This window comes from Scleropages formosus, chromosome 1, assembly GCF_900964775.1.
Source record: "Scleropages formosus chromosome 1, fSclFor1.1, whole genome shotgun sequence".
NCBI classification, from domain to species: Eukaryota; Metazoa; Chordata; class Actinopteri; order Osteoglossiformes; family Osteoglossidae; genus Scleropages; species Scleropages formosus.
In genome coordinates this window covers 21,107,170-21,124,155 of record NC_041806.1, presented here as the reverse complement: position 1 = coordinate 21,124,155, position 16,986 = coordinate 21,107,170, and the positions used below count along the sequence as shown (strand labels likewise).

The following is a 16,986-nucleotide window of genomic DNA, read 5'->3' as shown; positions in this document are numbered from 1 at the left end:
TTAAAAAAACAAAAAAAAAAAAAGGTAACTTTCCCACGTGACTTTCAGCTAGAAACTATCCAACAGGAAGAAATGAAAATAAACTACATGTTTTTGTTTGCTTTTTCATTTAAGAATAATACGCCCTTGTTAACAAAAAAGTAAAAACTATCAAAAAAAGAAACGCTGATTAAAAGTAGCCCCTTCATTTTACGTGAATAATACAAAGAGGAAAACAGTTCCCAATTTCTGAGGCTCAAATAGATACATGAACCGTTAAAAAAGTAAAAATGGAAAAGTCACTATGCATGTACTATTCACATGCAGTGTAAACACTTGACGGATTGTCCTTTGGGATTCAGCTGGGAGTCAATACTGTGGTAAACTCGTGAGCAAACGAGGTACAGTGGTCTCTGCAGTATATAAATAAAGTCTTTACAAAAAACAAAGGAAAAAGCACCTTTCTGAAGAGACGTGAGGGCGGAATGTTCCTTTGGTGTTCGGAGCAGCTGCTGAGGTTGGAAAGAGCGCCCCCTGGTGAAGGGCTCCTGTGCTGCACAGCTGCTCCTGCTAAGCCTTGCCCTGTTTGAGCCTCTCGATGTGGTAGCAAAGTTTGAGCGCGGGTCCGAGCTTCAGGCCCATGTACTTCATCACCATGTCGCTCCGCAGCAGCAGCAGGGCCTTGCCGTCAATCTCCTGCAGGGGGCAGTCACGTGTCATCATTGACTCGGCTCCGAGGCGCTTGGTGCCACAACCCAGCCTCACCTCGAGCACAAGCACGAGCACTTGCAAGCAAAAGTACTGGAGCATTTACCACGGCAGAAGCAATTGCAGGCAAGAGTACTCGAGTATAGAGTACTTATCGGTTATTGCTCAGGCACGATACTCAAGCAGATATGGGAAAGAGTCTTCTCTTGTTTAATATCACGCGTTCCTCTCTTACACGTCCCTCAGGCTCACCTACACTCTGGGGGAGATCAGGCCCTCTCCTTCTTCAGCCCCAAAACTGTAGAATTTCAGTTTCTCCTTGTCTAAATGCTTTTAAATCCAGACTCAAGACCCACACGTTCAGTGGCTCACCTGTATGATATGCCATCTTTTGTCATTCCTATCACACCGTAAATTTGCTCCGGTTTTAACACTGTACCTTATTCATCCTTGCTCTTACCATTAAGTACTCATTTTCAAGGCGAATAGGAAGATGAAGTTTATTCACTATTATTGCTGTTAAGCTGACCGTTTCATCGGATGGGAATTCAAATTTGCCTTGATATTTCATTGGAGAAATGCCTCGAGCTACTTCACAGGTCTGGGACCAGTAACTTTAACACTGCAGGTTCAAGTCCGGTGGACGAAGCACCTCCACCCCTTCTGTGTGAAAGTTATGTGTTTTCACACTGCAGCCCGTCATTTCTTTCTCTTATCCGCTGGAGTAAAACCCTGAAGGTTAATAACAGATTCCTCCAGCCCAAAGTGCAGAGAAAGCGGAGCCTTTCAGCCAGACAGGCCTTACGAACATCCTCGGCAGTGTTTGGACAGAGGATCGAGTGTCCCGCGTGAAAAGGATCCGCGGCAGCCTTGAGGCCCGAGTCAGACAGCGGCGTTATTCATGGCATAAGGCGTGATGTTCCGCAGGAGCGGAGCAGCGTTAGCCTGCCAGGTGAAATGTAAACACAGAGGACATGGACGCCTTAGCCCCACCCCCAACGAGACGCTGTCGTGGGAATGAACACCCAGCACAGGGCTGGGAGGAGGGGGGTGGAGATTACCCGCACATTGGTGGGGAGGAAGCAGCGCTGATGTGCATAGGAGAGATGCCTTGCTACCACCCGTCTGTTTGATCACCTCAGTGGAACGAAGCTAACAACTACAGGTCATGTCAGGGAAGCAGGCCAAGAAGGAGGGACAGGAGGGACACAGACTGTCAAGGGGGAAGGGGGTAAAGGGGGAATGAGGTGGGTGGGGCAGAGGAAGCCACACAGATGCAGACACAAGTGAGGGCGACAGGCGAGAGGAGCACAGCAAGCAGAACCGGAGGGTTGAGTGACAACTCACGTGTTTCCGGAAAAGCTCCGCGTGGGGGCCCAGCGCGAGGGGGTCAGCGTCCCGCACAAACTGTATCACCTCTTCGATGGACCAGGAGGACGGACAGTGGCTGGGTCGCTGAGACGCTTCCCTGTCCGCCGTCTGGGTGTCGGGACCAGTAGTGGAGCTGGCTGCTGGAGCGAGACGAGACCATGAAAGGACTGACAGGGAACACGGTCCATCTCCCCTGGACCGCACTGCACATGCTGTCATTTCAAAGAGGAATTTGTGCTCAATATCACGTGTTTGATGGGTGTCAATCATGGTGAGAGGCACAAGTTGTGGCACTATTTTAATACAGCACACTACTTGCTATTCGCACAAACTATTTAACTGACATTGAGCAGATTTACATTTATTTTAAATGCTCTTCTCCAAAATGACTTACATTGATTTACCCATTTATACCCATGTATCAGCTCAGGGTAAGTACCTTGATCAGGAGCATTACGGCAGGAGATGGGATTTGCACCCAGGTCCTTACAGCGCAAGTCGGGCTTTTTTTTCTTTATTGAATTTAATCCAGCTAAAACATTTACAAATACTTTTCTCTCGACATACCTCAACAGCAACACACAATTTTATATTATGAAATGACCCTATAAAACATTAAACACCACAAAAAGAGACAAACCTATTCAGTGAATAATCAGAAACAAACATTCATACACTTGTTAAAACAGATTCAAATGAGAAAAACTGATCTTCAATTTAACGCCAACAGTCACTGCTTGCCGGGGGGAAAAAAAAAAAAGGCACAAAAACTTTTATAAACAACATAATCAGTGTAACTGAAACATTAAGTACTACACCACCTGCTGCCACTAACGCACAAAGGAGAATGGAAGCGGTGAAATACTATGGTACTTTCCACATGATTTAGAGACTGCGGTTCACTGCTTGTGGTCTTCGTTTTCCTCGATGATGAAACACACACAGGTGGGTGCGCTGCTCTGCCCGGGCATTACGTTTTACTGCAATATAATTTTTGACCTTAATCAGCTTCCTATTAAAAGGACAGCTGGTAGTGTAGTGGTTAAAGCCACTACCTTTTGACCCGAAGGTTGCAAGTTCACTTCCTCCAGCTGTACTACCCAAGAGCAAAGTACTAACCCTAAATTGCTCCAGTAAAATTAACCAGCTGTATAAGTGGGTAAATTAAATACCTTAAGATTGAAAGTCACTTTGGGAAAAAAAAAAGCATTCGCTAAATGAATAAATGTTAAGTATAAACAGCACAGGCAGTGAAAGGTAGCAGTGCCTTGCTCCTTCACCGGGGGGCAGTGTTTCACCTCTCCTCACAGTAACCATTACAATGTTCTGTTTGCTCTCTCGTCTGCTCTCCTCCTGGAGTGTTTATTTTCCGTATTAACCCAGTGAAATCGGTTGTGGGCGGCCAGTTGAACCATGACCAAGTGTGAGCTCCTCCCTCGATCCTTATATTCCCACTCTGATCATTTCCGACGAGCTTGGGGAAGGGAAGTGGGAGGGGGACAGAGAAAGGCAGCTCTGACGCTTTTTAATCCACACCAAAGCAAACATGATTATTCTAATACTTTTCCAAACTTCAAACACTTGCCAGGATTAAAAAATGAAGGACCTTGCGAGGGCTGTGTGCTCAATGTGCTCCAGAGGATACACATGCACAAAAACTGACAATCGGCGACACACGACACACGCAAAGCACACACGGATGAGCACAGACAAGGTGGCGCACACACATTTAGGGGTTTGAAAGACAGGCCACGTGTAGCTCACCCTGTGGTGACCGTGGTGAAACACTACCTTCCACTCGTCTGTGAATGCGTGCGGACCCCAACTCCGGGGGGTTCGAGGAGTGGCGTCGCAGGGGCGGTGGCTGACTAGGGTAGTACGGGCTGCTGGCTGAGGGCCGGTACTCCGATGAGCTGCGCAGCGTCGGGGGGCGGGGGGTCATGGAGTTGCTGGCTGAGTCCATGGACTCTTCAGGAAAGCGCTCCTTCAGCACACCACTCTCTTCGTGGGGGAGGGTCTCTGCTGGGGGGGCAAGAAGTCTCCGGGCTCTCAGTGTTCACAGTGTCATCTCCAGCACACATTACACCCTGCTGGTGTTACACCAGGTACTACGGTACCACAGCAGGTAGCGCCTGGGCTGCGTGATCAGACTACAGGTTTGACAGCTCTGCAGTCAGTGTGGAGTTTGTGCTCTCCCTGTGTTTGCGTGGATGCCCTCCCACGGCCCAGACCAACTGTCCTTTTTTTGTGTGTATGCATGTGTTACGCTGTTACACTGGTAATGTACTGTACTCCAGTGTATCTAATACTGCAAGTCACCTTGAATAAAGGTGTCAGGTGAATACTAGTTAAAAAAAAAAAAAAAAATCACTACATCACTTTGGAGAGAAGTCTGCTAGATGAGTAAATGTACAGGTAAATGTGTTAACGCCCCCTCAGTTCTACTACATTACAACTGCTATACTTGCGGTGTTGCACAATCCCAGTGTTACATACCCTGAGTTTACTGCGTTAGCGCTCCACAGAGGGAGCACACACTCAGAGTATGTACTTCATGTGCTGACACACAGGCTGCGTAAATCCACGACCTATTGCGTAGTTTACATTTAGATTCATTCAACTGACGCTTTTCTCCAAACCGACTTACAGCGATTTATCCATTTATACAACTGGGTAATTTTTACTGTACCAGTTCAGGGTAAGTACCTGGACCAAGGGTACTACAGCAGGGGGTGGGATTCAAACTGTACGGAAAGTGACTGAATAACAGTGTCACAAGGGTGTCGCAGTCCCTGTCTGTTGCAACGACCGCGAAGTGCTCAGAGCGGTTAAGGAGCTCGGGCTGCAAGGGTGTAACTCTTACCTTCGGAGGGGTGTGCCTCTTTGCGTAGGAGCTTGGGTGACAGTGGCGTTGGGTAGGGGGACGAGTCTCTGGGGAAGTGCTTGGCTCCCCGGTTGATGGACAGCGCCTCCAAGGCCTCCTCTTTCACTGCGGGGAGGAGAAGGAAAGAGCCAGTTTAGCGGGCGGATGTTCCCTTTGCTCAAGCAGCAGTGCTCACCTGCGCACTCAGACTCAGGTTTGCACTGGTGAACGACGTCTCTGGGAAGAAAAGCGCATTCACACGTCGACCGGGCCACTGAGCGTGACAGGAAGCCGGTTCTGTGTGTTCAACGTGCCAGTGTGTCATGGAGCTGTGCTAAGAAACACACACACACACACACACACACACACACACACACACACACACACACACACACACACACACACAGAGAAATGGGCCACTAGAGAGAAGCAATTAAAAAAAAAAAAACTCCCAGGGCAGCTGTTCCGAAACTCTGGTCGCAACCCAAATGAGGGATTTGACAAGGAGTTGTTACTCGGGGTCCTGGGACGGTCTCAAAAAAAATAATACATATAACCACATTTCTCAGGGAAGCTGGTAGCGTAGTGATGAAACGATTGGTCATTAACACCGTGTGTGCCAACGTTGAAGAAATGCGGATGCCCGTTACTCCCCCCCACCTGACTTCCCCCTTTCGTAGGTGTTGTGGGCCGGCGTGGTGTAGGGGCTGAACGGCTGGCTGCTGAACAGGTTCTCGCACTGCAGGTGGTGACACAGCGTCTCGAGGAAGCGCAGCACAAAGGAGGCGCTGTTGGCCACGGGCAGCTGCACCAGGTGGGTCCCGCCATCGAGGCACACTGGAACCGGCACACAGAAGGAGCCAGAACATACAAAGGGTTACACACTGACAGTGTCCAAAGGACCAGAGAAAAACACCACTGTGTGACGCCTCCCAGAGATCACTGCTACCTAGTGATATCTACTAATATTTGCCTGGGTTTCCTCCTGGCGCTCTGGTTTCCTCCCACACTCCAAAAACATGTTTTTGATGAACTGGTAGCGCGTGTATGTGTGTTACATCGGTGGTGTACTGTGCAGATGGGTGAATGACTGCAGAGTAGTCATTACAGCAGTGTATCCAGCGCTGTAAATGTTTCAGCTAAATATACAGTACTGTGCAAAAGTTTTAGGCACTTGGGGGGAAAAGGTGTAAAGTGAAAAAGCTTCCAAAAATAATGCTCTTCATTAATAAACTTCCTAGAAAGCTTAGTAACCATCCATCGCCAACAACCGTTTGTCCCGAGCGGAGTCCTGGCGGGCTTGGCCAGGTCCCACTCTTTGGTAGGTCTGGGGTTCGAGTCCTGCTTGGGGTGCCTTGCGATGGACTGGCGTCCCGTCCTGGGTGTGTCCCCTCCCTGTGTTGCTGGGTTAGGCTCCGGTTTGCAGTGACCCTGCTCAGGACAAGCGGTCTCAAACAGTGTGTGTGTGTACTGTCTTTCTTTGACATACAAAACCCTTACTGTGATACTGTAACGTTTTGCAAAAGGAATGCTTGAAAAATTTAAAATATGCTCTTTCCCACTGACACTAATGCAGAAGACATTAAATAACTGTCCAAAAAAATTTTTCTGTGAAACATCTAAGTGCGTAAGAATTTTCCACAGTACTGTATAGTAATATGAAAGACCTAATGAGGAGGAAGGCCACCTTTTGCTTTCAGAGCAGTATCAGTTCTCTTTTCTAACGTTCTCATACAAGTCCTGAACTATGTGTAGTGGGATGCTGCATCATTCTTCAAATAAAAAAAGCCTCCAGTTCTTCAGCTGACGAAAGAAGCGGAACTCTACTTCACTCTCTGCGCTCCAGAACTTCCCATAAATAATAATAATGTTTAGATCTGGTGATTTGAGGACACCATGGAAAGCGTTTGATTTTATTGTGGAGTTCACGGGAGCATTATCACCCTGGAATATAAAATCATCAGGAGGAAATAGTCTTTGCACTATATGGTGCACCTGGTCCTGTAAAATCGCTTTATATTCCATGGCTGTTACACACCCATGTGTGGCACTTAACTGTCAGAGCTCTTTTACAGCTGACACACACTGTTAATTGGAAATCATCCTAATGTGACTCACCTTTACAGCTGCGTTTGTAACTGTGATTTAGTGACTTCAAACTTCTAAACTCCTTTTTCAAAGAGTGTTTCTGTTATTTTGTCCAGCCCCCATGCTAGTGAATAATCAGTGTCTGTTGCTTTGGAGAAAAGTGTCTGTTAAATGAATAAATGCAATGTAAAAGTGTGTTATTATACCATGTGGCTAAGAGTTGCTGGCGAAATGAAGTGTGTGTGTGTGGGGTCGGCAGGTATCTGCAGCCCGACTGGAGCTGGGAGGAGCAGATGGCCCCGCAGGCTAAGCACTGTCCCCTGGGAAGGGCCCCTGAAACCAGGTTACGTGCAGATGTCACTTCTCATTACCCAGAGTTGGGCCAGACACCCCCCCCCCCCCCCACACACACACACACCACTTCACCTCAAATGAATGGCTCCAATTCACATTTTATCATTTACTTTTAACCAATTGATTTCTCTTCTCTCCTAACCACCCCCCGCCCCCGAGTTTGGATTAAGATGCCCCTATTGGTCGGTGAAATGTACCCCCCAACGGCTCAGACCTTATTAATATACATTGATTTCTATGAATATCTAAGGAGTCTGGTCTCTGCTCTCCTTTCTTTATGCGCTCATGCTGAGTGACAACCAGGCCGCGCCCCCAACCCCCATACCTTTAATGACTTCACCCCCATCCGATTCAGACTGCAGGAAACCAAAGAGGGCCTCGGGCTGATGGGCGCAGTCCACGCATGCCTGGACCGCCTGCTGCAGGACCACGTTCACCGGGCCCGGGCCAAAGTGGTCGGGCAGCTGCTGCATCAGCTTGCGGTCCAGGTGGGGGCCACAGCTACTATGCTTGTTGACATAGACACACACTGAGAGGAGGACAAGGGTGAGAACAGCATCAGCCTGGGGTCTTCTCTTAATGAAGCCAGTACGCAGATGAATCCACAAGGTACACGCTGATACCGCTCACACTGTTTTAGGACATATTATGTTCATAAAAACATAAAAAGATTTGATTTTCAGTGCCAGCCAATCAGTGAAGGCGAAATGAAGTTGGGGATTAAGCACGTGGCCTAGTCGTTAGCGTTGCTGCCTTGCACATGAGGGTCCTGGGCTTGAATCCTACCTCCTGCTGCAGTACCCTTAATCGAGGCACTTATCCTGAACTGACACAGTAAAAATTACCTTGACCTTTACCTGGAGGGTAAATCACTGTCGTTAACATTTTAAGTTAAATGAATTATAAAAATAAAATCACACACACAAATGATAATAATGCAGACAGAATATGAATAAGTGTGAGTGTAGATTGTGTAAAATGATGGATGTGGGGCCACGGTTAGGGTTGGGATTGCCAATTAAAGGGTTTGGGTTAGCGTTGGGATTGCCAATTAAAGGGCTGGGGTTAGGGTTGCGATTGTCAATTAAGGGGTTGGGGTTAGGGTTGGGATTGCCAATTAAATGGTTTGGGTTAGAGTTGGGTTAAGGTTAGGGTTGGGATTGCTAATTAAATGGTTGGTGTGAGTTGGGTTAGCACTGGGATTGCCAATTAAAGGGTTGAAAGCCGAAAGCCCTACCTGTGGAGGTGACAGCCGGACTGCTGTTGAGGTGGTGGCGTCCATTCTTCAGGGTCTGACCGCTGGACAGCCGTGTCTCGGGTGCAGCGGACGGGGAGGGTGCCTTGACCACTCGAGGCTTCCTCTGAAACATAAGGAGCGTCTCCACTGAGCGTGGCGCTTGAACCAAAGCTCCAGTTTGTTCTTTAACCCCTCTCACTACCTCCCAGGGACAACTTTGTGGAACTCTGGGTCCTTCTGCATCGGTGGTGCCTCGTCGGGGAATGCTGTCCTCTCTGAACATAAATCCACACATGCATCGATGCACAAAAAAAAAAGCTTGTTCATTCAGCTCTATACTGTAAATCCAGATCAACAACTGTTTACACCTGTGACTCCCCTGGACTCCACTCCAGCAGTGTATGGCCTGATGTAGGTTTGCACATTTTTCATCTTTAAGATATTAACAGATCCCAACAGTTCTGATCTAAAACAAGGGTCTGTGGAAGGGCTTCGGGTTGTGTGTGTGTGTGTGTGTGTGTGTGTGTGTGTGGTGGTGGGGGGGGGGTCTGTAAAATGAAATCTGGCTTTGAAAATGTCATTCTAACCAAATGTGAGGGAGAAATTAAAATTCACTAGACTGTTGCTATAGATAACGCTATGTGAAGACAAAATTTTCACTGCAATAAATCATAGGGTTGCCCATTAATAGGACGAGACAATGCTCATGTTTACGAAAGCTGAAACGCTTAAACAAGACCGCTTAACACGAGGCACAGAGCCACATCACATGGGAAGGGTGTGGGGTCGTAACCTGCTGTCTGCCAGTAGATAAATGCTGCTATGTTGAGGATAGCCTGGGGGGTGCTGGTACCTTGCTCCCAGGTTTGGGGCCCCTTTTCTTGTGAGGCCTGGGAGCAAGCTGGGTGCAGGACGCAGTCCTGACGGTCGCGGTCGGAGAACTTCCGTTCTGGGCTGCTGCTGCCTCTGCTGCCGCCTTGAGCAGAGCCAGGGTCTGGCTCTTGGGGCGTCGCCCTCGCACCCCCTTCCTCACTGGCAGGGGGGGCAGCGGGGTGCTCAGCCTGTACGGCGACTGCATGGAGCGCCTGGCTGGCCTCAACGGGAAGCAGCTGGAGGCGGCGGGGCTCTTGGGGAGGGCGACTGCGACTGCAATGACACACAGGGCAGGGTATCAATTGCACGCATACACACACACCCTGCACTCCCACTTGAGATAAAGGGCATTCGTGAGCCGGTGACGTGTGCCAGTTATCGCCTCCTGCACTAACATCAACCCCCGCGGATGTCTTATCTCAGCTTGATCAAGTAGGTGAGACAGTCCATCATGGAGGAGGGGGACGTGAAATGTGACCCAAGGCCAGAGGGGCGGCCGAAGACCCTTACTTTTCAACGTGACAAATTCCCCTGTACTTCCAGCAAACAAACATTTTAAAGTCAAAGACAGACACTTCAAGATGTCAGAAGCTGCAAGGCGCCGAGACGGCAGTCAGCCCTCGGCACAGGAAATGCTGGATGTGCTTTTTAAAAGGCAGTTAAGTGTTTCTCTTCAGATGAACACCGAGCCTTTCACTCACACTGGCAGGACAGTACAGGGACAACAGCAGGGGAGCGGTCTGAAGTCCTTGTCTGTCTCTCTCTCTCTCTCTTTCTCTCACACACACACACACACACACACACACACACACACACACCCCGTTTGCTCTTGTCTCTAACGTTGTCTGGTCGTAAGATCAGAGTGGGACGCGTACGAAACGGCTCGCTTTGATCCTCCCTTTTTGAATGGTGTGGCTTCCAAGTTTCCATGGCGACACTTTCATAATTCATCTCTTCTATCAGAGGATATTCAGATGTTTCCAGAGCTGGTTCGATTTCCAGTGTGCTGAAATGAGCTCCCCCTGTCACTCACAACTGCTGAATCCCTCTAAACATTCGAGCCTGAAAACAGATCCACATCTCTCCTGATTTCATCTCCAACCTATTGCCAACAAACGCTTGTCCCGAGCGAGGTCGTGGCGAGCCGGAGCCTTACCTGGCAACACAGGGTGCAAGACCGAAGGGGGAGGGGACACAGGCAGGACAGGACGCCGATTTCATCTGTGCTCCATAAACTTTTACCACATTGTGTGTTTAAAATGGACATGAATGGATAAAAATATTTCTGGAGATGTTTCACAGCCTGGCTGTGGCTGTATAGGCCTCCTCTTTAGCTTGTGGAGATTGGCGGGGGGGCCTTCTGACGACTCTTGTGTGTGTACCCTCCAACAGAGGGTGCGAGACAGCAGAGGGTCGCAGGCACCCTGGTCCCTCGGGAGGTGTGAGCCCCCCCAGCAAACAGGATCCAGGGCCACAGCAGCAGCACAGAGCCACTGCAGCTTACATATACACACCTACTTTACACTTACATTCATTTTCACAATGACATACAGCATAAACAAGCACACGCCACATTATCTGCTTAACAACAAATGCTCCACTGTCTGGTCAGAAGTAAAATCATGTAGTGTTATAATTATATTACATAATAATTATATCATTCTATTATAGTAGCTATAGCTTTATGTATGCATAATTTTAGGGCAAAATTACAGAGCAGCTGATGGCATAGCGGTTACAGCTCTTATCTTTGGATTTAAGGGTGGCAGGTTTGAATCTCACCTACTGCTGTAAAATCCCTGCGTAAAGTACACTTTATAGTAACACACGCACGTTCCTTCTGTTTCTGACCGAGTGCACACGCAGCATGGGCAGACAGTGCTCCCGCTTCCATGTCACACACGATGGTTTGATGTGTGTTGCATTCAGGGACCACTAAAAACATCAGGACAGTTGGTAGCATAGTGGTTAGGGTTGCTCCCTTAATACCCAAAAGGTTGCAGGTTTAAATCCCATCTCTAGCTACAGCACCCTTGAACAAGGTTCTTACCCTAAATTGCTGCAGTAAAATTACCTAGGTGTACAAAGTGGTAAACAGTTATAAGTTGATTTGGAGAAGTGACAGGAAAACTTAAGAAATATAAAGCTACACTGGATATGAATTTCATACAAAGGCTTTCAGTTGCACGCCGACACCACGTTCATTGGTACGCTTGCAGTTGGCTGCATGGTACCATCTAAGAGGACGGCACTGAACGGGCTGAGTACCAGGTGTCCAGTGTCCACATGCTCTGAGGATTGATGGCAACAGAAGACGGCGCAGTGAGAGAGGATTGTGGGCAAAACACAAAGCTGAAGCCGAGCAGTGGATTGTCTCCTTTTATTAACCCATACATGAATTTGAAATATCATCAGATAAACGTCTCCTATTTCAATGCTCCTCGCCGGCCACTCAATAAAGGCCATGTTGAGTAGTGCGGTGGGGGGGGGGGGGTGTCATCCACTTTTCAGCACCCTTTGAGCAGTGCCACGGATAGCCGTGACTTCTGGAGCCTCCTGACTAGGGAGGACAAGAAGCAGGTCCAGAACAGAGATGTGTTTTGTCTCACTCTCTCTCTCTCTCTCTCTCACACTCACACACACACACACACACACACACACACACACACACACACACACACACACACACAGAGCTCCAGCCTGGACATTCTGCATGCACTCTGCCTTCGCACCAATGACTCTGCAAGGAGAGCTGGTTCACCAAATATGACAGCGGTGACATACAACCCACATGGTTCCTCTCAATGCACTTTGGAGCCATATGGACACTCTAACGAAAGCTTCATTTCCATGCGACCTGGTGACCCGCAACGCCGGCCGTGGGCTCTGAAGTGTGTGTGCCGGAGGGGGGGGGTTACTGCTCAGTTCATTAAGCTCTCACCCACAATATTTACATTTCACTCAGGGCCAGGCCTGCTGGCGCTGGTTCTGGGATCGACCCTGACGGCGCTGCCCAGCCCACTGCAAATCAGAAGCACATGGAGGTGCACAAAGAGCCCCAGGCACTTCCATTAAACAGTACCATACGTAAGGGTTCGAAACCCACATCTCCAGACGCGTCGCCTACGGGCTCCTCCTAATATCAGTGGCACACGATGAACAGACCTTCACGGCATTTCACCACATGCAAAATAAATGTACCATACTTTACCATTGCGAGTACCGCTGCGCATCGACCCAAACACAGTGATATCACCACACTCATTTCCAAGCAAAAATAACAACCCCCCCCCCCCCAAAAAAGTTCTAAAGACAACATGAGGTCAACTTTCAACCAAGTGGGACAAAAAGAGGGGAACGGAGTTCAGTCACCCTGTTGTACTCTGTTCCACAAGTAGAGAACATGCAGTCACTGACGTTCCAGTCACACATTAACACATAGTAACAACACATGGTAACAGCAGCAGTGGGAGAAGGAAAAGATCAGGGACGTGTGAACCACGCTGTGCGCTGACACACAGATCGTGCAAAATGCGCGTGCGGTCCCGATCAAGTCATCTCTCGTGGTTCAGACAAAGGGCGTCAGACAATCTGACAGAGACATCTTAAGCCCGCAGCCGGCCACGTGAGGCGCCGGAGCCAAACCCGCAGCCGAGCCAGAGAGAGCGGGGCTGCGTGGCTCAGGGGGGACCGGGGCACTCACCGCTAGACAAAGGGGCCAGCGGAGCTCCCCTGGTCGGCTGCGGGCGGCAGCGTCCGTGTCACACGGTCCCGGTCCTGGGTTCGCACGGCGGGGAGGGGGGGGGCAGAGGCAGGGTGTCCAGGTGAGCCCCTGTCCTCGCGCTGCCGGCAGAGGGACGCGTGCTTCCTACAGTCCAAGCAGCACCGCGCTCGCCACAAAGAGCCCGCACCGACTGAGCGAAGCAGGAGCCCGCAGTGAATGAACGGGGGGGCTGATTTGCATTAGTGCGAGGAAAGGGGAGGGCCACGGCGGGGGTGGGGGGTGGGAGAGGGGGGCAGGGAACGGGAAGGGGAGGGGGGTCCCTTTTCAGCTTATATGCATATCATCAGTGGGTTGTGCTGACAGCACTCATCAGTCACCTGCTTTCTGGGTCCGCGCTGGAGCTTCGCGAGGGGCGACGGGGAAGCGGGGGAGGGGGGCAAAAGGTTAAAACGGATCAGAGGACCCCGGTTGGGGAGGGACTCATGTTGGCTGCATTAGTGGCTCAGACGTGCCCCCCCCCCACACTCACGGACCCGAGGGGGGTCCCTCAGTAACCCAAGCCTATTGAAAAGTCCCCAGAGGGCCGTCTGAAAGGCAGCTTCAAAAAGGCAGGAAACAGTAGCATATAACAGCATTAGGCAGCTTGAAAAGTATGTTAAAAGTCCCCCCCCCCCCTTTTTTTTTTTTTTCAAAAGCTTAATGACAAAATGGAAGGCGCACAAAGAGGCCTTAATCTCGAGCACGAGCAAACTGACTGCGCGATATATTCAATATAATTATTATTGTCGCCACACTCGTCCCCCAGGAGGAACGGCGGTTGCTCTTATCGGGAACCACAAACAAACGCACTGTTGCAGGAAGTAGTTCAAACTTGTTTCAACCCCCCCAACAAATTTCTTAGAAAATATTATTTACCGAAAGCAGTGCTCTTAATTTATGCTTGGGAATGGGAGACAAAGGGAAGAGGTACTTAATTAACCCGGGCCAACAGACGTCGGGAAAAAAGAGGGACGCTTGAAATAACTGGCGCGCCGGCAAAGCGGTCCCGCCTGCGTCGCGTGCTCCGCGGCCGCGTGCGAAAGGTCCCGGATGGGCGGGCGAGGGGAGGCGGGGCGGGCGAGGGGAGGCGAGTCGAACGACGACGCACACGAACGCAAGCGAAGCTCTTCCGAAGACACAAAAGGCGGACAAAAGCACACGACACACATCTCACCTGGAATCCCAGAAGCCAAAGTTCCACACGAAGCGCCGAAGCCCAAGAAATCTCAACCAAACATTTGTCTCTAAATTTGCACGCGGCAAGATGCCTTTTGGCGCGCGAAGCACGAGATAAAACACGATCAGGATGAACGGTAGTAGAAAACTAAATTTCTTCTCAATAAATGCATTTGGAAACGTGCAAAAATGCGCCTCTTTAACTGGAACAGATATTTTAAAGTCATTCCCCGCACATCTGCCGCACTTGCTTCACTTTTCCATCAGCAGGAAATGTGTGTTCTGCATCGTGATCCCGAGCAGATACATGAATTCGTCGAATACACTCGACAAAAACGAAAGATGTCACTGGTGAAAGGACAAAACTCAAGTTTAAAGGGAGTATGTGGCGAGTGTTACACGTCTGAGTCCAACACACACGTAAACAATGAATGATCACAGGGGTCAGTCCGCGTGGCGTCCGTGTGTTTCGTCGCAGTGCGTCCAGCCGCGCGATCGCGCGCGCGCGCACACACACGCAGTGCCCACAGCGACATACAACATTTTAATTAAACATTCTTCGCACACCCTTCTTCTCCCACAAAGTACATCTGAATGCGCATAAAGTAATTTCTACATCTTAAAAGTCACTTCATTTTAAATGGATTTGAACCATTTTCTTTACCAAGTGTTTTTTTTTTTAAACCCAGTTTTGCACTCACACCAGGCTGGTTCCCCCATCTCTTCAGTCACCTCTTCTGGTAAAAGACACCGAGACTGTCTCCCAAAAGGGACCGATTCTCTGCAGGGGGCCGGTTACTGCGCCTTTAGAAAATATGACCGTTTTTTTTTTTTAATTTATGGAAGAGTAAGGAGTTTTTTTTATACAAGAGGAATAAAAACCCCTAGTGTCAGTAAGCGTTGCCCACAGCCACACCTGGGGGGGGGGGGGGGGGGGCACATGCACTTTACTGTCCCTTTTTCCTTAACGGCACCTGCGCCTCAAACTGGAGCAACAAGCTCGCGCGCCGGGAAGCGCGACACGTGCCAATCGGCGTCTCTCAGCGCTCCCGTGACGTCTGTGTGACGTTTCCGCTCACTTTGGGAGCCCGGCAACCGTAAACAATGGAGCGCCAGGACGCAAAGGGGAAGGGAACCGGGACTCCCCATCCCCATCCCCATCCCCCCCCCGAGCACACCCTACCGCCTCACTGGGCTCATTAGAGGAGCGATATCTGCTAATTAGGATCTAATTGGGGAGCAGCTGATGTTGGGCTCATTAAACAATGGGGTCAGATAGAGCTTGAAGGGGACATGGGAGTGGGAGTCTGCAGCACCCCCCTCCCCCCCTCTCGAATCCACTTCATTACTCTCTGAGATGCAGAATAATGAAGTAAAACCCCTGCCCAAACAAATCTCTTGCACACAACCTATGGCAGTTATCAGATTTTTATTTATTTATTTATTTTTTTTTAACAAACCAGGAGAAGAAAAAGACAGCAGCAAGGCGAAACAGTGCCGAGCACCGCGGTGCCACAAAATAAGACCAGCAGAAGTGAGAATGCCAGGAGGACTGCTAGCCATTGGTCAGGCAAGTCAGTAGACACTTTTATGTCGGTACAGATTGTTCACACGGATGTGAATGTGTGTAAATACCTGAATATGCTAATGAGCACAAGTCCATCACAGAGTGACCTACTACCTATTACCAGTCACACTGAGACACAACTGCAAAGGTACTTTCACACAGTGCACCTAAAATCACACACACTGTTTGAAACCGCTTGTCCCAAGTGGGGTCACGGCAAACCAGAGCCTGAACCAGCAACACAGAGCGCAAGGCTGGAGGGGGAGGGGTCACACCCAGGACGGGACACCAGTCCGTTGCAAGGCACCCCAAGCAGGACTTGAACCCTAGACCCAGCAGAGGGCAGGACCTGACCAAGACTGCTGCGCCACCACACCCCTCTGCACCCACGATACGGAGCCAAAATATTAACAAGAAGCCATTTACTGTATAAATGGGTAAATAACTATATTCAGCTTAATGCTCTAATTCACTCTGGAGAAAAGCAACAGATAACAAATCAATGTAAATAAAACATTTTCTCAAAGTCCAAAATCCAGCAGGAGATTGTGGTGAGAATGTAGTACAGAGCGTTTCCTCTTCATAAGAGCAACACAGAAGGCAGGAAAACTCCAGAAGCCGGCCAAGAACATAAGAGGAGGAACTGAAACGCAGCTCCTGAAGGAGGAATTTACATTTATTTATTTAGCAGATGCTTTTCTCTGAAGCAACTTCCAATGAGATCTATGTAGTGTTATCAGCCCAGACACCTTACTCACCAAGGTCATTTACACTGCTAGACACACTCCTTACAATGGGTCAGTCATCCATGCATCAGTGGAACACACTCTCTCTCTCTGTGTCACTCACACACTATGGGTGAACCTGAACAGCATATCTGTGGGAGGAAACCAGAGCACCCAGAGGAAACCCACACAGACAGAACATGCAAGCTCCACACAGAGTGAGCAGGGATCGAACTCATGTCCTCTCGTACCACCGAGATGCTGTGAGACAGCAGCGCTACT

At 49.4% G+C, this 16,986-nt stretch overlaps 1 protein-coding gene across 5 annotated transcripts in view; it reads right to left on the bottom strand.

Annotated features, from left to right (window-relative positions):
* Nucleotides 1-13: 13 nt before the first annotated feature.
* LOC108933173 (Scm polycomb group protein like 2) overlaps nucleotides 14-16,986 on the bottom strand; it is a 42,450-nt gene continuing 25,477 nt past the window's right edge. Inside the window, exons 8-15 of one of the 5 annotated variants that reach the window (XM_029250399.1) lie at nucleotides 9,454-9,746; nucleotides 8,601-8,724; nucleotides 7,689-7,892; nucleotides 5,582-5,758; nucleotides 4,922-5,047; nucleotides 3,823-4,080; nucleotides 2,035-2,198; nucleotides 14-675 (exon numbers count right to left, since the gene is read on the bottom strand). In XM_029250399.1, the coding sequence (XP_029106232.1) occupies nucleotides 550-675; nucleotides 2,035-2,198; nucleotides 3,823-4,080; nucleotides 4,922-5,047; nucleotides 5,582-5,758; nucleotides 7,689-7,892; nucleotides 8,601-8,724; nucleotides 9,454-9,746 (1,472 nt within the window). In that variant the 3' untranslated portion in view covers nucleotides 14-549. The remainder of the gene's footprint in view (nucleotides 676-2,034; nucleotides 2,199-3,822; nucleotides 4,081-4,921; nucleotides 5,048-5,581; nucleotides 5,759-7,688; nucleotides 7,893-8,600; nucleotides 8,725-9,453; nucleotides 9,747-16,986) is intronic. The other 4 variants (XM_029250401.1, XM_018750050.2, XM_029250413.1 and 1 more) reach the window with 4 other exon arrangements.